The 26,757-nt window shown below is 40.8% G+C and overlaps 2 protein-coding genes across 13 annotated transcripts in view; one reads left to right on the forward strand and one right to left on the reverse strand.

The window, feature by feature from the left end:
- SGCE (sarcoglycan epsilon) overlaps positions 1–16,790 on the forward strand; it is a 28,706-nt gene extending 11,916 nt beyond the window's left edge. For 4 of the 10 annotated variants that reach the window (XM_083405460.1, XM_083405456.1, XM_083405463.1 and 1 more), the window contains 10 exons: positions 1,469–1,591; positions 2,987–3,144; positions 6,281–6,353; positions 7,615–7,813; positions 9,953–10,115; positions 11,642–11,853; positions 12,738–12,764; positions 14,611–14,799; positions 15,063–15,106; positions 16,186–16,599. In XM_083405460.1, the coding sequence (XP_083261586.1) occupies positions 1,469–1,591; positions 2,987–3,144; positions 6,281–6,353; positions 7,615–7,813; positions 9,953–10,115; positions 11,642–11,853; positions 12,738–12,764; positions 14,611–14,799; positions 15,063–15,106; positions 16,186–16,271 (1,274 nt within the window). In that variant the 3' untranslated portion in view covers positions 16,272–16,599. Of the gene's footprint in view, positions 1–1,468; positions 1,592–2,986; positions 3,145–6,280; positions 6,354–7,614; positions 7,814–9,952; positions 10,116–11,641; positions 11,854–12,737; positions 12,765–14,610; positions 14,800–15,062; positions 15,107–16,185 lie in introns of all 10 variants that reach the window. The other 6 variants (XM_083405462.1, XM_083405459.1, XM_083405457.1 and 3 more) reach the window with 3 other exon arrangements.
- A 706-nt stretch (positions 16,791–17,496) lies between these two features.
- Positions 17,497–26,757, reverse strand: part of CASD1 (CAS1 domain containing 1) — a 32,111-nt gene continuing 22,850 nt past the window's right edge. For all 3 annotated transcript variants that reach the window (XM_083405373.1, XM_083405375.1, XM_083405374.1), the window contains exons 14-18: positions 25,094–25,195; positions 24,038–24,178; positions 23,383–23,460; positions 21,723–21,815; positions 17,497–20,495 (exon numbers count right to left, since the gene is read on the reverse strand). In XM_083405373.1, the coding sequence (XP_083261499.1) occupies positions 20,229–20,495; positions 21,723–21,815; positions 23,383–23,460; positions 24,038–24,178; positions 25,094–25,195 (681 nt within the window). In that variant the 3' untranslated portion in view covers positions 17,497–20,228. The remainder of the gene's footprint in view (positions 20,496–21,722; positions 21,816–23,382; positions 23,461–24,037; positions 24,179–25,093; positions 25,196–26,757) is intronic.

Genomic DNA, 26,757 nt, shown 5'->3' on the forward strand with positions numbered 1-26,757 from the left:
ATATAATTCGCTGTGTTTGCCCACCTGCCAGTCACTGCTTTAATTGTGAGAGTGGGATGTGGACTTCATCTGCCAGTGCTGACAGATGACTGCTGCTGGCCAATTCGCCAGTGGCAGGAACTGTCCCAAAACATGCAAAGTCTGCATGTCACATTTAAACCATAGTTAAACTATTGTTCAATGTAAACACACAGCATGCTGGTGCACCTTGCTGAAAAATTCCTCCTCTGTACCTACAGCTGCTGTGTTGCCAGAAGATAAGCCATAGTCTGACTTTGTTGTGATGTGCGAACTCACACTTAGCATTGGTTTTCCCCAAACAAGCCATGGGCAGGAAGCCAAGAACAAACCTTAGTTACCTGTTCATGGATCATTTGGAGAGAAAGAAACCATGACCCTGTGTTTGGACATCATGACAAATGAGACTTTATAATAATTTATATAATAATAATTTATTATTTCTACCCCACCCATCTGGCTGGGTTTCCCCAGCCACTCTGGGCGGCTTTCAACAGAACATTAAAAAGAGAATAAAACTTCAAACATTAAAAACTTCCCTAAACAGGGCTGCCTTCAGATGTCTTCTAAAAGTCGGATAGTTGTTTATTTGCTTGACATCTGATGGGAGGGCGTTCCACAGGGTGGGTGCCACTACTGAGAAGGCCCTCTTCCTGGTTCCCTGTAACCTCACTTCTTGCAGTAAGGGAACCACCAGAAGGCCCTCGGCGCTGGACCTTTAGCTTGTTTCGTAGCCGTGCAACAGGAGCAGGGGAGATATGGAGCAAGAAATCAAGGTGCAATTACATTAAACAGTTGGTTGTTAAATATTGTTTACTGTGATGTGTGAACTAGGTCATTGAGAAAGTATTCCTCTATGGATGGAGAAGATAGCAACAATGGGGACCCTAATAGAGCAAATAGATTATTTATAGCCATTCATTATAATACTGAAACGCCTTCCATCACGCTTTTGTTTGTTATTTAATTTTAACTTCTTAACGCTGCTTTCCTAAGCATGGAAGTAATTCCTATTGGAATCGATAGGATTTGCTTTCAAGTAGACTATAAGGCGATACCTGTTGTTCAACTTCTTTTTTATCAAAATATGCAAAAATAATAACAAAACCCACCACCTTCTACAATGCATAGTTAACTGATACAAATTATAATTCCTTACAATACTCAAAAGGACAAAGCAGAATAATTGCTTCTTTGTCAGCGACATGCCAAGTGGTTGAATTTTGATTGCTGCCTACACATGCATAGGAATTGTTAGCATACATAAGAAAGAAGAAGCATTGCTTTGCGTGTCTTCTGTCGTCCTCGTCCACTTCTTAACTTGTCATTAATAGGGATATCCTTTTCTGCTTCCCTTTTCCCAAAAATGACTTGCTGCGGCTTTGAACGCATTTTGAATGTGTCCTGCTTTTTCATATCTTGTCTCTTCTCTCTGCTCCTCCTTTTCCAGTGTACACAATCCTCTCGAAGGTGCACTCGGATCATACAGTGTACCCTTCCGCTGGAGTTCTGTTTGTCCACGTCTTGGAGAGGGAGTATTTTAAAGGGGAGTTTCCTCCTTATCCAAAGCCTGGTAAGAAATGCTTACAGTTTTATAAATATGTATCAGAGTCATTAAATAACCCTAATTACTTCGCGTTTGCAGAGAGAGAGAGAGAGAGAGAGAGAGAGAACACACGCATTGGTGGAGCAGGCGGATGTGCAAGGCAATCCTGTACATCAGGGGTGGGGAGTCCCACACCTGAGACCAAATGCCACCTTGCAACAGCCTCTCCTTTTCACTGTGGTCCCGGCACACAAACACCACCCCCATGCTGCTGGAGCTACTATTATTAGTCCCATGAAAGCAGCTTCCATTGGCACCAGTGGAGACTTCCCTCCCAGACCTTGTAGGAGCATTTGAGCCATGCATATAACAATTTTCTTCAGCTGCATTACAAGGGAGGAAAGGGTTAAATCAGGCCCCCCAAACTCAGCCCTCCAGATGTTTTGGGACTACAACTCCCATCATCCCTAGCTAACAGGACCAGTGGTCAGGGATGATGGGAATTGTAGTCCCAAAACATCTGGAGGGCCGAGTTTGGGAGTGTCTGGGTTAAATCTTTACCCCATTTGTGCTGCAGTCCCAGCAGAAATCCTACACGCTTACTGTTTTGTTTGTTTGTTTATTAAACAAACAGAGGTGATTGCAACTGTTGTGTTTCGCATTGCCTCTATTTTGGTCTGAAATTATAGTTTCTTTAATATAGCAATTAAAGAAACCCATTTCTTGAGTTCAGTGCTGTTTTTCTGCATTTTTTAAAATAAAAGAACAACAATAATGTAGGGCACAATCTGCAGCTGTAGACAGTCATCTGGCTTCCATGAAATAAAATTGGGACAATTTTAGTCCAGTTTAACAAAATACTTTAAATATATTTTGGCAGTTCTGTAAATGAAGAAAGTATGTGATTAATTATACTTGTTTTTCTTTTGCTTGGTATGTCATATGGCTCTCAAGCCAGCAGCAGAACAAACTCTTTACTGTACAACTCCCTTTAGCTAAGCTGCAATCTGCACTTACCTAGGAGAAGTGGATGGGAGATAATAGGCTAACTCTAGAGCCCTCTGCAAATAGTAGAGTTGATATGCAGATATTTACTTCTGAGTAAATAGGCAGAGGACTGCACTGCACATCTTACTGAAATTTATGCAGATGTTTGCAGTCTCTGGAGCCAGGATTTCCATCATTGCCGGTTGTGGGTTAGTGCATTTTTATGGGTGTTTTTGAACTAAAATGCAAAACATATCAGTTTGACTTACAGAGTGTAAATTCAGAATTATGATTCTTTCATGATCATAGCGGACTACCAAGAACAGGAATAATTGGCAGCTTGCAGTCTCCTGCTTTGTCATTTGCATTGCATGAAAATACTGTGCTGTTCATTTGGTGACACTGCATTTTAAATTGGATGTCCTGTTTATCCAGGCGAGATGAACAATGATCCTATAACTTTTAACACAAACCTAATGGGTTACCCTGACAGACCTGGTTGGCTACGATACATCCAGAGAACACCCTACAGTGATGGAGTGTTGTATGGGTCACCGACAATAGACAATGTGGGAAGACCATCTGTTATTGAGGTAGGTTTGCTGCAAAATATTTTATCTAGACCCTGTCTCAAACATCTAGGCACGTAACATGTTGCCATGGGTAACTATGTGCTGTATGATAACATCCCCTGATTATAATTAAAAAAACACACCCTGATCTCCAAATAATTTTTTATAAAAAAAATTCAAACATCCAGTCTCATTGTTTTCATGTCTTCCTTCTGCCAGCTTCATATATTTGGTCAATTAAGCTGCTTATGAAATATATTGCCACAATAAACCATTGATTTCAAAGCGTCACAGCACTTGGCCTTCGGGCAGCCTGAAAGAGATCCCATGATTTTATGACTTGGCCGTGACCTTGTACCAGTCCTTAATCCCATCCCTTTTTTGAATGTTCAACAGCACAGGGTCAAGGAGCGGGACCGCTGAGTAGCCACACTCTGACATTGCATTCCTCCTCTGATATCTGCACATACAGCACAAGCAGTTGTTGTAAGGAAACCTTCATGCATATGCCGTATTGGCCTGAATATAAGCCTCACTTTTCCCCCCAAATTCCGACTGAAAAGTTAAAGTGCGGCTTAAATTTGCAACCTTAGCAAAAATGGCTTTTGTGATATCGCTGCAGAAGCGGACATACGGTGAAACGGAACGGGTGTGAGTGCCTGCGTAACTTTAAGGGAGCAGCTTACATTCGGGTATTGTCCTTTTCCTCCTCCCCCCCTTGAATTTTAAAGGTGCAGCTTATATTCAGGTATGGCTTATATTCGGGCCAATACGGTAATCAGTGCTTTTTTTCCCAGAAAAAAGGTTTAGGAGTACTCTCATTTCCTTACTCATAATCAAATGCTGCACCTCAATGAGGCCAAACTTAGATTCACAAAATGTTTAGGGTTACCCCTGTGTACCCCCAGAAAAAAATCACTGCATAGAATTGTACACAAGAAGGCTCCCTTGGAACAACTATGCATGTGAAAGCCATCTCCCTTTAGAATATTTGCTCTGTACACAAGGACTTTGGAGAAGAGCCCATGATGCCAGAGTGGAGCTCCTTTGCGTGTCCTTGCACCTTCTGTGTTTTTGACCAAAGGAGCTAAGAACACCTGGATAAGGCTGCAGAGTTCACCTTTTATTGGAGAGAGTGTGTGCTTGGCACCTGGAATTGCAAACTTTTGCACAAGGTAGGCAGAGCTATAGAAATGTGGCCGTGTATGTAAAATATGTTCTCATATTGAGAACAAGGGAACAGCAGCTGCATTCGGATATGCAATTGTACGTGTAACCCATTGAAAAGAATGAACAGCATATCAAGTTGAAAGCAATGGAGGGGATCTACGTGGAGGTGTACTGTACATCTGATTTATGCTAGCAGTTTGTAAAAACAAGGGTAGCTGGAAATTTACAGCATGAACCTAGATATGTCCCCTCCTAGAAGTGAAGTCCTATAGAGTTAGGTGGGGCTTACGCCCAGGGAAGTGGGGATAGGATTGCATCTTTAGTGAAGTTTCTATGGATTTCTGAGACCAAGTGAAAAACTTAGAAAGCTCCATGGAAATGAAACGACAAATGTCACCCATTCCTAGGGACAATCATCCACCTTCTAGATCAGTTGTGGACCTTGGGTCCACAGATGTTGTTAGACTACAACACCCACCTACCCCCCGCATCCCTAGTCAGCATGGTCAAGTAGTCAAGGATGGTGGGAGTTGTAGTCCAACAATATTGGGCACTTAAGGCTGTTGCATGTATTCTCTGCACCTTTGTGACACATAAGGAACCCTGTAAGTTTGGTCCATCTATTTACAGCAGTGGTCTGCTGGGTGCATCTGGAGTGCAACTCATCTACCCTTTATTGACATGGATGTGCTCCTTAAAATCTTTGGTGGTGAAATGGAATCTTGGAAGTCTTCTAATTCTGTCCCAGTTTACTGACAAAACTTGACTGACTGGCTCAGAATAAGGTTGGGCATGTTGGTTTGTTTTGTATATTTCTAGGCCACTTTTTCGGGCAAAGCCTTCTCTAGGTGTCTTAACATGAAAACAACTGTATAATTCAGCAGAGGTCCCTAACCTTATTGGCTCTGGGGGCACATTTGGAAGACTAAGAAACTGATACGGGCATCACAAAATAGTCATTTCTCAGAAGAAAATCCAGCAATGCTCAGAACACCCCCCCCAAAAAAGTCCATGCAAAATATATGCACCCTCCAAAAACAACATATAGACAATGACAACAACATATAGACAAAAAAAGCAGCATCCTGAACCAAACCACCAAAAAACAAAACTAATAAGCATTCCTGAAGAAATGTTTTAAATTCTGGACATTGTAGATTTGTCTCGGTCTGGTGCATGTAACGTCTTTCATTCTGTAGTTGCGTGATTTGTGCTTATATATGGTATTGTGATGGCCATTGGCTAGAAACTATAAAATCTATTGACTAATTTAAAAAAAGCAAAACAAAATTGGGAAGGGCTGGGAGCCTTAGTAAGTGGCAGAAGTGTCTGAGGGTCCTGTGGTCCCCATGGGCACCACACTTGGGATCCTAGGAACACAGTGTCCATGTTTCAGTAAAATGAATATTGTAACGTAGTATCCTAAAACAATCCACAGGACAGCAATACAGTGTTATAAATGTAACTAAAAGCAATTAAAAACATTCCAGTTATCAACAATAAAAACTCATTAAGAAGTTGTCAAAAACAAGTGGGGTTTTTTGGAGCCCATTTTAAAGCTTGTGCTGATGAGGCCTTATGCAAATCACTTGGGAGGGGATAACATAACCAAGGGGCTTTCACTTGGAAGGCCCAGTCTCTCATAGCTGCTCATCTGATTGATTTTACAGGTGGGCCTATGAGCCTTCTCACTGGTTTTTGTCCATTTGCTGTTATTTGGCTAGCTCTCACATTATGTATGCTCTCCCCTCCCCCTTTTTTTTTTGAGGTATAATGTGTTTTCCCTTCTCCCCTTTTGTCCTTCCACAAAAAGCTTGAGGGGCCCAACCACTACCCGGGTTTCTCCCCATCTAACGCTGGCTTTTCACAGCATTGTTGAATAGCCATATATAGAATTGTCAGGCTAGATGCAAGTTTTCCGTGCTCAACTGATAATAGTTTTGGAAATATAGTAACAAGTTTCTGGTTTATGTTTCTTCTTTATTAGATCACTGCTTATAACAGGCGCACCTTTGAGACAGCCAGGCATAATTTGATTATTAATATAATGGCAGCAGAAGGTAAGCATTTTAGATTGCATTGATACATAGTATTACACCATTAGGAGATTATTATAGAATAAATAAATGGCAAAAGGATAGGAAAGAGGTATGCTAAGCTTTGCTGTATTTAGTTAATTGTACTTTGTTTTGTTATTTCCAAGCCACCTCTGTTAGAGAACTCTCCTTCATTCTGTTATAAATATTTTGAAATGTTTGCATTTATATTTTTTAAAAGAGTGTGTACTTGAAAAGTGCATCTGGTCTGTTACTGTGGATTACAGGGAGAGCCAAGTGGTGGCTTAGGAGCCTCGCCCAGCTTCTAGGAAATTTTAGATATCGGAATGACATAGTAGTTCAGTTCACACATTGTGAGCCATTTATGCCAAGACTTAAGTGCTCATTCCCTTACTTTTCAATCCCTTACTTTTCTTAGAGTGATCATCACCATGGTTTGCCTCAAGTCAGAACGAGAAACCATAGTGTGAATGATGCGAATTTCTTATCTCAGTTTGTAGGCAAACTGTGGTTTGTGCAAACCAGCAAGCGAGGGAGAGAACTGGAGTGCATAAGGCAGGGGAACAAGAAACTACATGAGTCTTAGGTGCTGACATGATCAGCTTCGGGATGGGCAAATCCTCCAATTTCCATTTCTCATTTTTTCATTCTTAAGTTCTGTTCTCCACTTTCCCACATCAGTTTGTGATCTATTTATTTTAAAAAGTCCTTAGGAAAATTCACCAGTGTATTAGGGCATTCCCCCCTCCCCATATACCCATTTTTGAAAAGCAATTTCCCCTTATATAATGCAATTTTGTATTCTATTTTCATGCACACTTTACCCTAGTATGTGCAGTTGTGTACACATCCCTTGTCTGGATAACTGCATTGCAAAATTTGGAGAAGTGTGAATTTCAAAGGATGGCTGTGTTTTGTGTGTGTGTGTGTTGTTTCAGAAAGTGTGATTAAGTAGGTGCTCCTTTAAATGCGGACCGAGTTGAGCTTCTCCCCCATCCTTCAAGCAACCAAATTCAAGCCAGTGGTTTAGTACAGAGACCATGCAGCCAGCAGTCTTGTAACCGTGGTTAAGAGACTGGATGTCTCTTGAGCATTTGTGGAAGTTGCTTTGCAAGCCTTAGATTTATAAAGGATCTTGGATTGCTTCACACTCAGTTATATTTAGAAAATGACAGTGCTGTATTTCTGATTTATTATTCTGCCTTCTTTGTAATTTTGTAAAAAGACAAACCTAAGGCATAATTAATGTTCTCTTTGCAATTAGATTTTCCTTTACCATATCAAGCAGAGTTCTTCATTAAAAATATGAATGTAGAGGAGATGTTGGCAAGTGAGGTGCTTGGAGACTTCCTTGGAGCAGTGAAAAACGTTTGGCAGCCGGAGAAGCTGAATGCCATAAACATCACCTCAGCTCTTGATAGGGGAGGCAGAGTCCCACTTCCTATTAATGACATGAAAGAAGGGTAAGCAAGTTTTCATTATATTTCTTCTAGCATTCCAGATATTTTAGAATGTAGCTTGCAACAAAAGCAGTAAAGAATCTTAAAGCAGGGGTTGCCAATCTTTCTGGGCTAGTGAATGCATTTGGAATTTTGAGCTAGTGCCATTCATGCAAATCACAAAATGGCTGCTGTGTGGGTTTGTGGCATAACACAAAATGGCGGCTGGGGGGGCATCACATCTGGGTTAATGGGCTTGCGCACAGATTTTTTTTGGGAAAGCAAATAATAGAAATGAGCGCTACACTTCTGCTAGGTTCTGCTGGTTTTCCAGAACAGGCTTTTATCAGAAAATGCCAGGAAAACTGAACAAGGTGCTTCCTGAATTCAGCCAAGATAATATCTGCTTCCTTGCAATTTCCTCCTATTGATTCTAGTCCTATGAGCCATTGCTCATAGGACACTGTTTCCAGACCCAGTAAAGGTAAAAGGTAAAGGACCCCTGGATGGTTAAGTCCAGCCAAAAGCAACTATGGGGTACAGCGCTCATCTCGCTTCAGGCTGAGGGAGCTGGCGTTTATCCACAGACAGCTTTCTGGGTCATGTGGCCAGCAGGACTAAACCGCTTCTGGCGCAATGGGACACCATGACGGAAGCCAGAGCGCACAGAAACGCCGCTTACCTCCCCACCACAGAGGTACCTATTTATTTACTTGCACTGGTGTGCTTTCGAACTGCTAGGTTGGCAGGAGCTGGGACAGAGCAACCGGAGCTCACACTGTCGTGGGGTTGTGAACTGCTGACCTTCCTATAGGCAAGCCCAAGAGGCTCAGTGGTTTAGACCTCAGCGCCACCCTAATCCAGACCCAGTACTCCTGATGTGGCTTGGCTAGCACAGAATGAAGTGAGATTATGTCTCATAATTTAGAGACGATGCTTCTGGTAAGGTAGCTGAAGGTTGTGTTAGATTTTAAAGCAGCTGCATAGCGCTGCTGGCTCATGTTCAGCTTGTGATCAAACGAGATCCTTTCTACTCAGCTGCTGCAAAGCCAGGTTCTGCTTGCCGCCACCCAGTCCCAGCCTTTCCTTGGAGCTTTGGGATTTGGGGGGGGGGGGTTGTACCTAAATACAGAACTGCACACTTATCTTGGTCAAATTTTAACCTGTGGGGTTGGGTCCAATATCTCAGCCTGCCATTGCTCCCAAGTGCATGGTTTGTGAAGGGTGCAGCTATACCACACTGTGGCTTAATGCAGAGTTGAGGCTGATGAAACTGGCTCGGAAATGGTCAGTGCACTAGAAGTGCTTCAGACAGAATCCAGCTAGGCACAGCTTAGTGCTTGTTTGATAGACTCTGCCATGGCAGTGGGGAATTTGCTACCATTGGATCCTCTCAGTGCCATCCAGAGCTTTTCCGAGCAACAAAGATACCTTTTCAGCCTTGTCCTCTTCCCTGTGTTGAGGATCACTGCAGTTGTCCAGTGTTTGCTTTGCTTGGGATGCTCTGCAGGCAAAGTTGCTCGCATGCAATCTAATCTGACTGAGACTCTGCTAGTTCTGTGGTTTCTCAGAAGGGGGGGGCGGACTCGGTGCCCTCTGGTGGTCAAGTTTTATTCAACCATGAAGATATAAACAGGATCCTTTGAACATTTTGCTAAGCAAGGGGTCGCTTGTTGATCTTGCCTGGTTAAGCTTAATAAGGGTTTTGCCCATTACTTATTGCCTTTTCAAAAGGCTCCCTTTTACAAGGTGTAATGTCTCTGTATTGAAGGAGCCCGTGCTATGTCTGATTTTGAAGTCCTGTTTGAGTTCACTCAATCTAAATATATACAGATTTATTTCCCATATTTCATTTGTGGACAAGGTGTTTTGAGAGGGCAGTGATGTAGGACCCCAGATTATCCTGGATAAACTGAATTTTGGTACTGTACTAGATCCAGTTCTTTAGTGACACATTCAGAGAATCATAAAGCACATGCTGTAGTTTGCTGCCAGCTTTCATGTTGTCTGCTTTTGAACTGTGCATAATCTGCAAATGAACTGTGCAATAGAGAGCCAAGTGGAAACAGTGAGGAGCTCTTTCCATTCACGGACATTTGGATCCAACCCATTGATTGAAAATTTATCTGTGACCATCCTAAAACCGTCAACATTTCTTTGCAGTGTCTATGTTATGGTTGGTGCAGATGCTACATTCTCCTCCTGCTTACGGGAAGTTGAAAACCCACAAAATCAGCTGAGATGCAGTCAAGAAATGGAACCTGTAATAACTTGTGATAAAAAGTTCCGTACCCAGTTTCAAATAGACTGGTGTAAAATCTCCTTGGTGAGTTGCTGGCTGGCAGTACTGCAGAACACACATAGCCAATGAGTCTTTAAAATAATCTTCTGGAGGGCAGATTATGTAGATTTCTTTTTAACCTTCCGAGGTTCATGGGATGGACATGAGCTGATGCTCTGGAATGCCCTCCCTAGAGAAGCCCATTTGCCCCTGTCACTAAATGCTGTCCAGCACCTGAAGAAAACCTAGTTTGTTAAACCAGAGATGGGGAACCTCAAGATGTTGTGGGAACCCAACTCCCATCAGCCCCAGCCAGGATGGGCAGTGGATCAGGATGATGAAAGTTGTAGTCCAACAACTTTTAGAGGGTCACAACTTAGCCATCCCTGTTTAAGAGTACCCATTGAGGAATATGAACTATCATCTGGCAATTCAGACAACAGTGAACTAAATGGACCAACTGTCTGACTTAGGAACATAGCTCAGTTGGTTAGAGCATGGTTGGTGCTGATAATGCCAAGGTCACAGGTTCAATCCTCATATGGGACAGCTGCATATTCTTGCATTGCAGGGGGTTGGACTAGATGATCCTCAGGGTTCCTTCCAGCTCTATGATTCTATAATAGAAAGAAGCCTTATACTATAAAAGAATTATGCTACTTGTCATTGCTGAAGAATTATCGAGTTAAAGTATAACTAGTTAGTAACTCTTCAAACTATGGCACTTGCTCTGTAAGCCTTGCTCAAGGAGATACTTTCCTCAAAGCACAGAATCCTAAGTGTTCACAGTCCCATTGATTTCAATTGGATTTATTCCCTAGTAAATATGCAAATATTTCATATATTGTTGGGACTCCCAACTCCCATCAGCCCCTAGCTACAGGGCTAACGGTCAAAGACTAGCAGAGTTGCGACCCTCCAGATATTCTTAGGAGTTCCCCATCCCAGCAGTAAAGCAACCATTCAGTGCTAAGTAAACCTCTAGCAGTGGTTTTGTGTCATCTCATCTTCTGTTGATCAATGACTGCTTGATTGTTTACTTAAAACTATATACAGTATATTCTGGCTTTTCTACCTAAGGAGATCAGAACGGAGTACAGTAAAAAACAACAAGATATGATTCGTTGCTGCCGAACAAGAAGGGCTCAATGGCCTGATTGTTATTTTTAACTGGTGTCTTAAACACAACCCTACAAATTTCCTGTGGGAGGAAATTCCAGAAGTGGAAAGGGAGCCACCACAGAGAAGGCCCTCTAATGACTTGGCCTCTTATGAATTCCTGAAGGTCCAGCGAGAAGGGTCTCTGTGGAAGGTCTCAGTTCTCAGACAGGGTTCTCTAGCTAATGCATGATGTACTTTGAACAGAAAGTGTCTTGATTTTTACAACCAGATTTCTATACAGACAATGTGTGGTACAAATTTTCCTTAAAAAAAGAAATTATGATTCTGGAGGGCTGTTGCTTAAACTCTGCTGTAATGAATGCTCAGTGGTACTGTTTGATGGTTTATGATCCCCATTTTTTCTCCCAAGGTTTTACTGTCTAAAATATATTTTGTCTGTTTGGTATCAGGTTGACAAAACACAGCATGTTTCCACCTATCAAGAAGTGGTCCGTGGAGAAGGGATCTTACCAGATGGTGGCGAGTATAAGCCACCTTCTGAAAGCCTGAAAAGCCGAGACTATTATTCAGACTTCCTCATTACATTGGCAGTGCCCTCCGCAATAGCCCTGGTGCTTTTTCTAATACTTGCTTATATTATGTGCTGCCGAAGGGAAGGCGTGTGAGTACTTTGAAACATTAATAAGTATTTTATAATTGTGTGAGTTTATAAGGTACATGACAAAAAAAAAGTAGATGAACTTGATTCAGTTCATAAAAACACAGTCCATTTTTAGCCTTTTCTAAAACATGCAATAAAATCAAATTACAGCTACTTGTTAACTTTGGAATTAGAAATTTTATTTATTTTTAAAAATTCAAAAACTGAGCAACCCGTTCACAAAACTATTTAACCTGACAGTAATTTGAAGATAATTAAAGGTAAACATAGTGTCTAACAATTAAAATAAACCTTATTAAGATTGTGAACTGAATTTAGGGTTATAAAAGCCAAAAGCATTTTTTGAAAAAATAAAAAGCAGCAAGCAACACAATTTCTTCCATTTTACATGCACCTGTTCTGGGAACATTTTAGTCCCGCACCTGTCCTTTTAACGTGCATCTTCACTTCTCTGTGTACATGTCTTTCATCTATCTCATCTCTTTATGTGCTTTCTTCATCCATGCCCTCTCATAAACCCTGTGGCAAATGCTTCCAAGTTGCACCAAATGGTCATGATCCAAACGAATGTGCAGAAACAGGAACTTGATGTGCAGCCAACTCTTTCTTTGAACGTTTGCCATCGCTCCTCTCACTGCTGAAGAGGCAACCCTCCAAAATGCAGCTTGCCTCTTCAGCTATTAGAGCTGCAGAAACAAATCTCCAAAGGCAACTCCAGTTGCATGTATAGCTCTCATCTGCAGACACCTGCATCTTCTTGAGATCATGATCCATTGCAACAGGACCAGCATTTCCATACCATGACTTATTTCCATCGGCAGTTAGATTTAATGTTCCAAATATCAATGCTATTATTTAATTCATAACTTTTGTTTTATTTTTAGGGAAAAGAGAAACATGCAAACACCAGAGTAAGTGTCTTCTTTCCTGTTATTTTCTCCCATCACTTAATTTTCATTTCCCAGTAGCTTCTCATGCTTCATACATGTATACCATCCTCATTCTCCTTAACTTGTTCTTCATCTTTGTGGTGGCTGCTTTGAAAAATGTAGAATCCTGAGAAACTGAGTAGGTCAAAATAAAAAGGGTTTAAAAGCTCATAATAAAAGAGGCCAGAATCAGAATATTATTATTCAGTTTTGAGGTTTGTGGTTTGCGATATTACTGTCAACTTCTATAAGGTAACCAAAAAATTATACTCCATAAAACTGCTTTTTAAAGTGAGGCTTCTGTTAATAATTGTTAGCTAACCACAAGAAGCCAAGCTCTAAAACATACCAAATAAAAAGCATTAACATCTGCACTTGGTTACATGGAACAGAATGCTGAAAAGCTCATCATACCTTAGAACAGGAATGGTCCAATGTTGACAGGTGGGTGGGACCACCCGTTGTCAATCACCTAACAGCTGATCAGAGGTTGGAACATCCTTTGAAGATGTACTTGCTGTAACCAACCAGCAGCTGATTGGCGGCTCCCTGAAACCTCCATGAAATCTGTTTGCAGGAAGTGGTTTGAAGCCAAACTGCTGCTTACAGAGAAGGCGAGCTCCACTGCTGCAACCGTGATCCTAAGGAGGTGCCCTCTCGGTGCTGAACAGGCCCTCTTAAGAGGTCCAGAGAGTCCCAGGCTGCTTCCCGCTTTTGAAATCCCTAGCTCTAATAAAAATTAAAATGACTACACCCAAAACCAAAATAAGGTACCAAAAATACACAGGGCAAGAATCTGAGCTTGAGGCCAAATCACCCTCCTGCCCTCCACCCACCCCACTGGGCCTGGTGCTGATCAGCTGTCGGGTGTGATTTGTGGGACCCATGCTGGGCCTAATGAGGCCTGTGGGCTGGACTCTCAGTGGACCACTTCATAGATCCACCCAACCTTCAGCACCAGCATCATAATCAAAGCCAGTGACACCTTGTGAAGATCACAGGCCCTAGGCCAAACCCTTGTTACTCTACTTGTTAAATCCAGCCCTAATCAAAAGGGCCTAACAGTAGTGGGTTGAGAACCCTCTGGTTGAGGGCATAGGTCAATGCAAGGCCAGTGGGCAACCTAGAAGCAGCCAAGGCTTATCCCAGTGCAGCCAAGGTCAAAGAAGACATAATGTTGGATGCCTGATTGAATCAAATACACCTTGTACCTTATTTGCTTCTAAATAACAGTCAGCTGCTTTCTCCATGGTCCCAATGAAAATTGGCGCCCCCTCCTTGAAGTTGCTGTTTTTCCCAGGAGAGAAGCTGGCATAGATACCAATGCTTTTCTTAAGGGTTTCTTGCTGGCATCTAAAAAGACCGCTGGCTTGATGCAGGAGGCTCTTACATTCTTAAAGCAGATGTGTATGTATGTGAGAGAGGGGTGTTATTGAGACCATGATGGTGGAAAAATGGGTTAACAATGTCTTTGGATCACAGGCCTGGTTCTGGTCTCCCCTCCCCCAGCTGTTACTCAGAAGAAATTAGGCACATTAATTGCAGTGATGCATCTAGCTTGTGCCCAGATATTCCTGCTGAAAGCACAGGGAAAACTTGGGTAGACTGGATATAACCTGCCAGTGCTCTGTGACCTAACCCCTCTAAAAGTAATTTCCTTTTTTTAAAAAATCCAGTATATGCTATTTATAAACCTTGTCGTTTACACTGATGTTGTGGTAATCTATCAAGTGGCTTTAAATGTCTGTATATGTTTGTACTCTTTATTTCCACAACGCTAGCAATTCTATTAAATATGAGGGGGAAATGTTGTTTCCTTTTGATCTAGCATCCAGCTGGTCCACCACAGTGCCATTCAGAAATCCACCAAAGAACTTCGGGAGATGTCCAAAAACAGAGAGATAGCCTGGCCTCTCTCAACGCTGCCTGTGTTTCACCCAGTCACTGGGGAGATTGTGCCACCGGTTCACCCCGACAGCTATGACAACACTAGCATGCCACTGATGCAAACACAGCAGTAAGTATCACTCTTGGTGCCTAACACTGTGAATTTGAGTTTTGTGGTGCTTCCGCTGATTTCTTCCATGGTGGTGGTGCTGCTGCCATCTCATTCTATAGGATGATTTGGCTCTTGCATTTAAATAGCAAAGCTCTGGTTACACATTCCAACAACAACCCTTTCCCTAAGCAGAAGCCTTGGAGGCTTTTACCGTTTAGAGTTCAAAATAGCATATAATCGTTTTAAAGAGGCTTTATTATTGTTATTATTATTATTTGTAGGAACCTGCCACATCAGACTCAGATTCCGCAGCAGCAAACGGAAGGTGACTTTTAAAATTATTTCTTGAAAAGGCAGAATATGACCTAGTTATCAACAAGTGCTCACAAACTCATCTCAGCATTCTTGTTCCCTTCCGCATTTTGCGGGGGCCTGGTTTCCCAAAGTTAATAGCAGAGGGGTGAGCAGGGTGTGAGAAAGCTTTGTATTGCATAGGCCATAAGAGTAAGAATTAACAAAATTTAGATGGCATCTGTGAGATGCAATAGTTGAAACGGAAAAGAGTGAACTGAAATCTCCAAGCAATATCACTTCCATGGAAATGAATGGCAAACGTATCAATGGGTATCAGCTTGCCAGACAGAACAACCCCCCTTGCCTTGCCTTGCCTCCCCCCCCCCAACATGCTGTTTTGCGTTCCCCAAGCCAGAGTTCGTTCAAACAATCCTGTCCTGCCTGAAACCCCCCTTTTCTCATTTTTTCCCTTGGGAAATGTGCTATGAATGGGTCTAATTATTCCTTGCGCAGCCCAATTATTTCTTAGTTGCTCCCAAGTCCCTCAACTCAAGTGAGCTGCCTGGGATGAAGATGAGTGTTTCTTCTGTCACATATAAAATAAAAATAATTAAAATTTGGGATAGCATACATACTTCCAACCCCTTTTCGCTCTCATGGGTTCTCTGAATGACTGAACAGGTTTTAGTTATTAGTGTATCAAGCTGTGTTATGCTGAAATTTATAGAATTCTTGGTGGTTTGCGTAACCATAAAATAAAACAGCAAAATCAAGGTTAATCAGAGAATCATTCAAATAGAACAAAGTCGGCAGTGAGTTTTGGGGAAACTTGGCATAGGTTTTTGTAGACTTGAGTCAATGCATCAAAGGCAATCTGTAGCTAACAACTTGAGCTATCCATTCATGCATCTGATGGCCTCTTGGCCTCCGCGCTTTATGCTGCATAATATTTGTTAGTCTTTCAAGTACCACAAGGCCCCTTGTTTTTGCTGCAACGGGGAAAATATGAGCACACTTCTCAAGGTGTTTGGGTGACCTGTACAGGAATCTACTTTGAGGGGGCTTGTTTTCAAAAGTTTTGTTTTTTATTACTGCTTTCGGGGACTAAAGGAGAATTTCGTATGACAACCTTCCAAAGATTAGAGGCAAGTATTACATACAGTATTCTGCTTTCTCGCTGTTGGAAAACCAAATGATACAATGAAGCACATTTTACTATGAACTGTACATGTTGATTCTAGATTTGATTTGGGTGGTCACTCTCCCAAAAGATTAGGCACCCTAAGAATTGCATAGCAAATGAAAGTGATCTATGAAGTTATTGTGTAAGGATTCTTATTTAAAGGTGAACAAAGCTGACTTGCAATACTCTAGCTGTAAAATTAAAACCACGTTGACTATTGATCTTTCTAACACCTTTTTGTGAATTGTCATTCACAGGTAAATGGTATACCTGAGGAAAGAAAACTTACAGAGGCGATTAATTTGTAAATAAAACAGTCAATATCATCTTTTATTTCCTTATCTGCTTCAGTGATGCTTGAGTTTTTCTGATGGCGTATGCATGCCTCGTGTTAAATATTCCAGTGTCAGATGGTAATCATTTCCATATTACTAAATTTACTGTATTTTTTTGTACTTTGGACACTTTCAACAAATTTATAAAATGGTAACTTTTATATTTGTTATATTTAAAATAAACAAATATTAAACTATTGGCTCTTTCTTACATGGGTTTTAAAGCAGTATATACTATGCAAAGGAGAGAAATGTTAGGACTTAAGAGATATGAAGGCCACAGGGAAAAATTTTTTTGGGGGGTGGGAGATTTCCTCACATTTTTCTTCTTCTTCTGGATCTTTGCATCTCTAGTTAGTCTCATGAGTAATTTTTGAATAATTCTTCGGAAAAAGAATAATCTTGGCGCAATACATGCTATTATTGTGTTGAGAACTGCTGGGTTAGGTAGTTACATTTATTTTAAATCATGGCAGAAGCATGCTAAATAGACTTTGAATTAATAGACAATGTGACCTTGACATAATGCTAAAATAGTCCTTTATATGCTTATGTGGTTGGTTTACTTATTTCAACCTATGGTAATAACTGGGAAAAATGAGCACTCAAGTGCTATCAGAATATAGTCTGCTGAGTAAGCAATTTTGGAACCTGTAGCTACACTGCCATTCAGAAGTTGGCGGGCAAAAAGTGAATTACTGCCAGAAACCTTTCGTTACTGCAATCCTTAAAGATCGTCCCCTAACAGTTCACCTGCAATTTTCTGCATAACCCCAACGTTTGTATTATTTCAGTATTCTCACAAATTAGAATACAGAATTCAAATCAAGTATTAAGACTCCTTAGAAAAAAATACCACACATACACATTTCTGCTTAATTGATGCTCCTTCCAGTACAAAAATAGGCACCCACAGCACACTTATTTAATGTTTAAATTATTTCATATTTTTCACATAACTTTAAAAGAAAATATATTTTATCCACATACAGTAATAGCAAACAAGTGCAATATTTCAAACCTAAAAAATAATCTTTAACCAAATCTGTACAACAGATAAATAAAATATCTACAATACTTGGTTTATAAACATAACAAAGTTCCCACCCCTAAGTAAAGTCATCTCACTCCTTAAATGTTACAAGTCAATTGTACATGCAGCCCATGGGCTTGCCAACGTTCACTGGCTTAGCTAAACTGAAGTGAAAAACAAAAAAATCAAATGCAACAATCAGTGGCGAAGAACAGTTTTACACGATTGTGAATAAACTGGCAACTGTGTATGGAGCTTGCCCACTGTAGTTTGTTAACAGCGCAAGGAAGGCAGTTCAACTTGAGCATTAAATGAAATTCATTTGAAATCCATCATTTATTTAGTGGGATCCTCCCCCCCCCCCCTAATTATATTTTAATTTGACTTTCTGAGACAGGATTCCAAAGCTGCCCCTGTCAAAAGTATACATCAGAAACACAGCCCATAAATGAAAAGCCATACTGTTTCATTATTACCTAGAATTGTGTGTATGTATCAAAAACATTACTGTCTTCATTCTTTCAAACCCTAAAATCATATGCAGCATACAAGCGTAGCAGAGACAACCACTGAGGCCAAGACTCAAAAGGATCAAGCACCCCACTCCTAGGTGTGCACCTATATTACTTTTAGCCAAAGTCTCTCTGCAAAAGTTACCTTCCCCCAGCAATCCAAAAATGCTATTTAAAACTCCCATCAATGGGGCCTGGGCACAAGAACTTTATAAAGGGTGAAGATATCACTGGTAGATGCTCACTATTTCCCTATAAGAACCCCCAAACTGCCTGTTGAAATTGGCACTGCTCAAACAGCAATTCTCCAGGGACAGCTTCTGAAAAGGAAACTCAGCACGAAATTTGAATCACAACCCCTACATGATATACAGATATTAGAATGGTGTCTAGGATTTGTACTTGTCCTATTACTACTTTAATGTACCTTGAGGCTGCCCAAAATAAGGCTAGAATCATGAATTCAAAAGGATAAAAATAATTCAGCTCCATTATGCTGCAATCTGTTCCTTCAACCTGAACTGCTGGAGCTTCCACATCTGCACAGCACGCTTAAGATTGTAACTAGGCTAAATTGAGAACATTAGAAATGATGTAATCCTAAAGGCCAGAACAGAAAACTAACATTTTAGAATGTAAAGCTTGTTTAATCTAGCCATTAAGGATAGAAAAACTATGCTGATTTTAACACACTGTCTGGCTGCAGCCCTTTAAAAATAGTCACTAGTAAAATACTCTTCTCATGTACTCTAATGCAAGATAATAACCTCTTACTACCAAAATGAAAAAATCACCAGGCTCATAATACTCATAGCTAGGTACCTGACCTCTTCACTGAAGTGTGTGTGATATAAACATTTCCAATTCCCTTGCAGTTACTTGCAGCTGGAGAAGGGGCACAGCTGAATAATATCCTAGCTGCCTCATTTTTTTTACAGGGTGTGAGTACAATCCTATAACAGGAGACAAAAGGAAAAGGTGATAGGAGAGGGGCAGGGGACTTTTCATTTTCAGTGAACTTTGGAAACCAATATTGTAAGATGCAAAGCACTGATTATGTAAACTAAAAACAGTGATGAAAAAGCAATATTTTAGAAAAATCAACATGAGACCAGTCAAACACTCAAAATTAATGTTACTTATGAAAACTTAGGAAAGTGAATGAAAATGGATCATTGAAATGCTATGCTATACACTTTGTAAACATGGATAAGATTATAAATTAATGTGATCTTCCTCCAGTGCTTGAAGGCTTTCCTAGATATGTAGTAGCCATAAAAAACCAGTCATCCAGGGGTAGCCAATGTTATTGACTATATTTCCCCATCAGCCCCAGGCAGCATGGTCAGTGGTAACATATCATGTGAGCTGCTCACAAAATGGTGGGTGGGTGGGTGTCAAATTGGCTACCACTGCATTAATCAGAAACAAGTTACTAACCTCTGACTTTCAGAAACTCCAAAAATAGTAAGAAAAACCTGACCACACATTGATGCTGAATTCTTCAAAGAAAAGTCTACAGCTGTTAACCCATTTAACACGGTGCTGTCCACAGATAATAAACTGGCTTCCTTAAGTAAACTGACAGGAATTTAACTGCCTTTAAGGCTCCAGGATCAGGGTCTGTTTTACTTCTTGCAATAAAAGCAGTTCTTTGAAACATACAAATACATCAGTTATGATATGCTAGTAATTATTAACAATTTGATAATGTCTCAACGTAAAATTGACGCAATAGTCTCTAAATGCCTCTTGAGCAAATCACACTCCATTCTTTAATTCTCGAGAGAGATGTAAACTGGAAAAACGCTCAAGTAGAAAATATGTCTTTTTTCACGTGCAGTAGTATACAGTGTGTTTCTGTTTCTTCTTCCTTTAGTGGGTGGATATCCCCGTGCAAAGGGGTGACATTTCCACCACGTACCGGTATATGTTCAGTTGCCTTCATTTTGATAGCTTTCCTTCGTTGCCCAGACACAGAGAAGTTGTGGTTGGTTTGTGTAATTCCAGTTGATTTTTATTTCTTTTAGTTTTGGGCTCAGGCAAACACAATGAAAGCTTGAAGCGAAGCTTTTCCGATTTATTGAACGCTAATGCCTTGATTGTTCTTGAAATGCCGATAGAAAGAGAAGTCCAGAAAAAAATCCACCCACACAGAGCAACCTTTTCAGCAGAATTGCATTATCTTTCGGAACAACCATCTGTGCAAGATCATTTGTGATCAGGGAAATTTCATGCGCCACACACACAAATATAAAAGTGCTGACAATAATGTTGAGCATGGGATTGCCAGGAATTAGAACCAAGATCCCCTTGGTATCTGCTGCCAGCCAGATATGGTACTGACAGATGAAGAGCTGGAAAGGGAGAAAAAATGAAGTTAGAATTGCATTTATCATGAAAATAAGCTTTAAGCCCAAAGCTGGTTTGGAACACTAGGCAAATATGCTATAAATCATATGATATCTGTCATGTTTGTGTCACAAGAGCAACAAAGATTTTAATACAGGCTAAAGTCTTAAGCAGAAATGGCAATAGGATTTCCTGGGTCTGGTACGTGGACCATGCGCTCTGCCCCGCTTGCAAAAGAGGGCACAAGGTCCCAAAAGTTTGCATATACTTTGTGTCCTAGGCAAATTTGTGTCCTCTCTTGCAGGTATGGCCCCAAAATGAATTAGGGGCTAAAAACAGGTAATAATATCTACCACCCACAAGGTCAACAGGCAAAGTTCACCCCACCCCCCACTTTAATTCTACATCCATACTAGAAAACGTTTAACCTGTCGAATTTCTGTTTGACACACAACTGTTAAAGACACAAGAGTCCTCTGCCTCAGTGTCAACCAGAAACCATGCACAGAACTCAAGCTTCCTGAGTTGTAAGCCAGCTGTGTTGCTGTGCAGGTCTTTCATCACTTTGTATTAGGTTGGTTACATTTCAGGTGGTAGCTGAGATGGATTTAAGATTGACAGCACCAAATTCCAGATGCCCATAGCTGGACAAATTCAAAATTGCTTTGTTAAAAAATGAAGTGGTATATTAGAGGAACATTTTTGTGCCTCTATAGCTATACCATGTAATAACTATAGTAAAACGTAAAGGTACCCCTGCCCGTACGGGCCGGTCATGTCCGACTCTAGGGTTGTGCGCCCATCTCACTTAAGAGACGGGGGGCCAGCGCTGTCCGGAGACACTTCCGTGTCACGTGGCCAGCGTGACGAAGCTGCAGCTGGCGAGCCAGCACCAGTGCAGCACACGGAAACGCCGTTTACCTTCCCGCTATAAAGCGGTACCTATTTATCTACTTGCACTTAGGGGTGCTTTCGAACTGCTAGGTGGGCAGGAGCTAGGACCGAAAGACGGGAGCTCACCCCGCCGCGGGGATTCGAACCGCCAACCATGCGATCGGCAAGTCCTAGGCACTGAGGTTTTACCCACAGCGCCACCTGCATCCCCAATAACTATAGTACAGCCACTCAATTCTCAATTGTACATAATGCCAGATAACAAATCGACTAAAGTTTTATTGTAAACAGACTTAAGTGTTTGATCCTTTAAATTACAATAAAATTATACTACTTGCCTCAAGGGAAATTCTGCCAAACCAAGCGAAAAATGAACTATATACAGAACGTGCATAGCCAGGTATATTCCTGATAAGGATAAAAGCTAAAATCTGAAAGACAAAACAAGCTCCGTGAAAAGATGTTTTAGGCTGCAATCCTGTTCACTTAGCTGGAAATAAATCCTTCTAAACTCAATGGTTCTGAACAGACAACCTAAGATTGGATTAATAGCACATCTATTGAATGTATTTAATACATTTCATAAAATGCAAAACCTACTGGCTTTCAAACTGTGGTGCAGAACGTTGCGTTCTGTGAGTAGTAATCAGAATTCGGCAATGTGAAGATTGGGGGGTGGGGGGTGGAATGAAGATCCTAGACTTGTACAGTTGCTTCCACTGAAAAACAGCCAGTGTGGCCTTTGCAAAGAAATGTATTAGATATCAAACAGCTATTGTCCCAATAAAAGTCTAAGCAGTAGCTGAGCATATGAGAAGGAGCCTGTGTGAGGCTTGGACTCATGCACCTCCTGCTCTCCATCCAGCAAAGTTGTGAGGAAACTGGAAGCAGCTACTTCCTGGTTTAAACTAACCACAGTTTGTTGTTGCATCCCAACGGAGCCAAAATGTGATTTGCAGCACAAACTATGTTTCATCAACACAAGCTGGGAAAAGCCAGCTTATGCAAAAAGCCAGTTTATGCAATTCTAACCAATATTTTAGCATTACATCTGAACCAGGCCGTCACTGAGCATCCCGACATATATATGAGAAAACTAATAAGTACTGTGTCCCATCAGCCCCAGATGACATGGCCAATGGACAGGGATGATGGGAGATGTAGTCAACAATCTCTGGAAGGCCAAAGGCTCCCCATTTCCGCACTACGGGATCACACTCTAGCTTGGCTAGGAAACTGAGCACAAGGTGGGAGGCGGCCAATGAAGGGAACTCAGCTGGAGCTCAAGTGGACACAAGTCCTCTTGTCAATGTTTCCTATTGTAAGCTCTGGGACAAAGAATTTCTGGCCAGATTTCTTCAGTCTAGGTAACTGGATGCAACACACTTCGGGGGGGGGGGGGGGAGGATGAAGTTCTGTCCCTGAGGCTCTTCTGTAATGAGGGAACAGTCTGGTCACTTGATACGGGAATGCCAGCCGCCCGAGAGAGATGGCTAGATGTGTGGGTTTTGGCACCTGACTGCCATATTGCCCGAACCCTGTGCATAAGGACCTGCAGTCTTCAGCCCAACTCTAATCATTTTATCATGTATTTTGAGATTGTCAGTCTGCAATAAAGGGACTTGTTTTAATTAATGGCATGTATGCTGCTCTTTGGTTGAAGAGTGGAATAAAATGCTCTAAAATAAATAAATTGCAGACCTATCACTATCACAGTAGTGCTATTATGCTCACATACTCTTACTTTGTTTTGTCTGAACATGTTTATGATCAACCACACAGGTGGGCAAGAGAGAACTACCCCAGACAATTGAACTATGTGCAGCAATCTAAGGTGCACAAAACACCTTAGATTCCTGCACATTGTTTGACTCTGCTCCGCCATTACTTGTGAAGGCCAGATTTCTCAGTAGTTTTGTAAGCCTTAGCACTTTACATCCTGGGTGAGTGTTTATAATCAAAGACTGCAATTACAAGCAACAAAGGGAACACAATTACCTGCACAACTGAAACCGAAGGATGCATTTCATTGCACTCAGTTTTATTTTTACAACTGCTGGCCCATATAGAGTACGTCTAAAATATAAACATATATATTATTATACATTTATTTATTTATACCCCGCCTTTCCCCCTGACTAGGACTCAAGGTGGCTTACAGATAAAAATAAGAATAGCTAAAAACATAGGGAGGAATAGTTAAATCAGACACTGATAGAATTTAAATCTACATATATGGAGGATACATCAAAGAACACAATTATTTTGCAGTGTTATAAATGAAATTAGTTTATAGAGTGGAACAGCAGTGTTGGCCCTACAAATTACACTTGGACTGCAATCCTATGCAAGCATACCAGGAAGTAAGGCAAATAAAATGTTGTTTAATCCTGAATAAACCTGCATAGATTTGGAGCCTTAGAGATGGTTTTCTTCTGTGTTGAAATACCCGGTGCCCCCCCCCCCCCAAGTTCTCTACTTTATTCAGTGTAGTTGGGCAAAACTCTTAAAAACAATGTCAGCAGACCAATCACCTTGGCTTCTTATGGCATGCCTAAGACTTGCTACTAATTTTCATGAACTGTCCCCACTTTGAGTAACTATTCAGGAATTAAGAAAGACAATAGCTGAGTAAGGTATCTCAGAAACTTACCAAAAAAGAAACAACGGAAATAAATAATAAAACATTAGAAACTTTGCTTGGAAAGAGTGGCTCTCCCTTTCCTTCTGAGAGGACTTGCTGTTTTTGAAATGTTAGATAAATAAAAGCAAACAACATCCCATGAAAAACGACCTGCAAGAGAAAGGAAGAACTGCTCAGTTGAAGGATTTAGCAAAGGCGCAGTTAAGAAGACAGTTCAGTTCAGGTACCTACATGTAATGGGCACATTCACCAACAATGCCTGAATTTAAAGAACCAGTGCCAGTCTCTTAAGGCGCAACGGGATGAAGTTAGTCTCTCTGGGTCAGGCAAAAGTGCCCAATGTGCTCAGTCTAATCATGTATTACTGAGCAACTGTATAATACAGTGGTACCTTGGGTTACAGATGCTTCAGGTTACAGATTCTGCTAACCCAGAAATAGTACCTCGGGTTAAGAACTTTGCTTCAGGATGAGAACAGAAATCGCGCGGCGGCAGGAGGAGGCCCCATCAGCTAAAGTTGTGCTTCAGGTTAAGAACAGTTTCAGGTTAAGAACGGACCTCCAGAATGAATTAAGTTCTTAACCCAAGGTACCACTGTATAAAAAACTACAGACCAAGGATTTACAGCAGCTCTGGGGAACCTGTGTAGAGCCTCCTGAGATTATCCAGCAGATTCCAACTGCTATCAGCCTCAGTCAGCATGGCCAACAATCAGGGTTTGTGGGAGCTGTAGTCTGGCAACATCTGGAGGCCACAGGTCTACAGCCACTAATTTGCATTCCCTGAGGTTTGTTGCATACATTTTCACAAATAGTGGTAGCTAGTGAAATAACCAGAGCAATTTACTAAACTTTTTTCTTCTTTAATTTCATTTTTCATTTAGTTCAGATTCCTGCATTCCAGGGGGTTGGATGAGATGACCCTTGAGTTCCATTCCAACTCTATAATTCTATGATTTGAAGAGTGAGATCATAATTTGCTTTCAGTCGCCTAAGACTGGCAGCCGTAATTGACAAAGGCAAAGCACAAAATCAACATTAAAAAATAAAAATAAACTGTACATACGTATCTATCTAATTTCCACCTAAACCACCATTCATAGATGCTCCCATTTAGTTCAAAGCCCTTGGACAATGGCCAAATAGAAAAAATCTTCTCAAATGCACCCTGTAATAAACAGACATGAAAAGAATATAACTGTTCAGTCACATCAATGGGCCATATAACACAAACATTCCATTTCAGCAGGTAACAGCAGGTAAATGGAGATGCTCAGGGACTTTCGTAAGATTAGAATAAAATACTTGATCATTTCACAGTACATTTAAGTCCAGCATCCTAAAATCACAGACAGCATATTAGGATTTGTCCCCCTATCCAGGCATGTGAAAATACCCATTCTTTCACATTATAATGTTCTGCATCTCAAGACTGGCAAAGAAAGAGACTGCCTTGTGCATTCTGGTGTTGTGTACAAGGATCTATGGATCAGAGCCATAGCTTGCAATGATGTAATGTATAATTGCAGACACTATCTACACTCAACAATTTGGAAAAAGAAACATTCTGTTTCTTGGCTGTAATCAGACATATATTCATGATACCCATTAGTGTGGATTACTTATTAAATGCTTTCTGTGTTCAGGCTGAGAAAACAACAAAAATGAGGAAAACACTACTAATAGGCAAGAAAGAGGACAGTCAGGAACCTATCAAGCAATTCCTCCAGGAGAGCTGAAAGTTGGCCAAATGTATAATTTAGTTTAGTATTTTGCTGGTGAAGAGACACAAACAACATTTTCTTTTCATTTTTTGTGACAGTAAAATTGCTGAAGAATATCTTTATTTTAAAAAGAAACAAAAAGGATGCATCCATGTTCCCTGAATAAAAACAGTAAAGTATTCTGCAATGTTTAATAAACTTTTCTTAAAGTTAAACATCTGTTTTAATCAGCTTTCATCAAAGTAAAGCTTTTAACTCTCCTATTAAAAAAAAATATGGCTGGATGCCCTGCAAGTCTTCAAATGGAAAAACAAACAAACAAACAAGTCCTTTAAGTTTCTGAAAAGAAAATACATTTAAACTCTGTCTCTCTTACACACACACACACACACACACACACAGATGTTTTGGAATCCATGCCTAATTGTGAGGGTGTGAATAATTCTTTTCTTTCCAAAGGAACTAGGAATTGAAGAGTTGCAAGTGCTTTGTAGAGATGGTTGCAAACAGTATTCTCTCTTAGTCAAGTGCCATTCAAATGCTCGGAATAAGGCCACATACGCCATAAATCTTATGCTGAAGTCACAGCTGAGTTGCATTTTAGCCCTGAAGAGCAGGCAGCATTGGCAAAATGAAAGCATTCCATATCCAAAAATATATACAAAATATATTCTCCCATTCAGCAATGAGTTTTTTTAATGCACAGCTGAATGTGGAAGCACATGCTTCTTATGCAGTTCCTCAGCCTGAGCACAGCCTGGTAAGCAAAGCTGGTATCCCATCAATCAGGAAAGTGGGGTTGGGAGATTAATAACAGAAACTTCAAACCAGCTGACAGGTGCTATTCCAATGTCTTGGGCTGCAGAATTTCCTATTCTAAAAGCTTCAGAGTGGTTCACTAGACAGAGACAGGAATACAGTTCTCCTGAATATTAAATCCAATCATTCTGCAGCTAGATGTTTTCAATTATTTTTATGGTCAAATATCAGAAAGCAAACATGATCT

This window comes from Podarcis tiliguerta (genome assembly GCF_965153285.1).
Source record: "Podarcis tiliguerta genome assembly, chromosome: 12".
Lineage (NCBI taxonomy): Eukaryota > Metazoa > Chordata > Lepidosauria > Squamata > Lacertidae > Podarcis > Podarcis tiliguerta.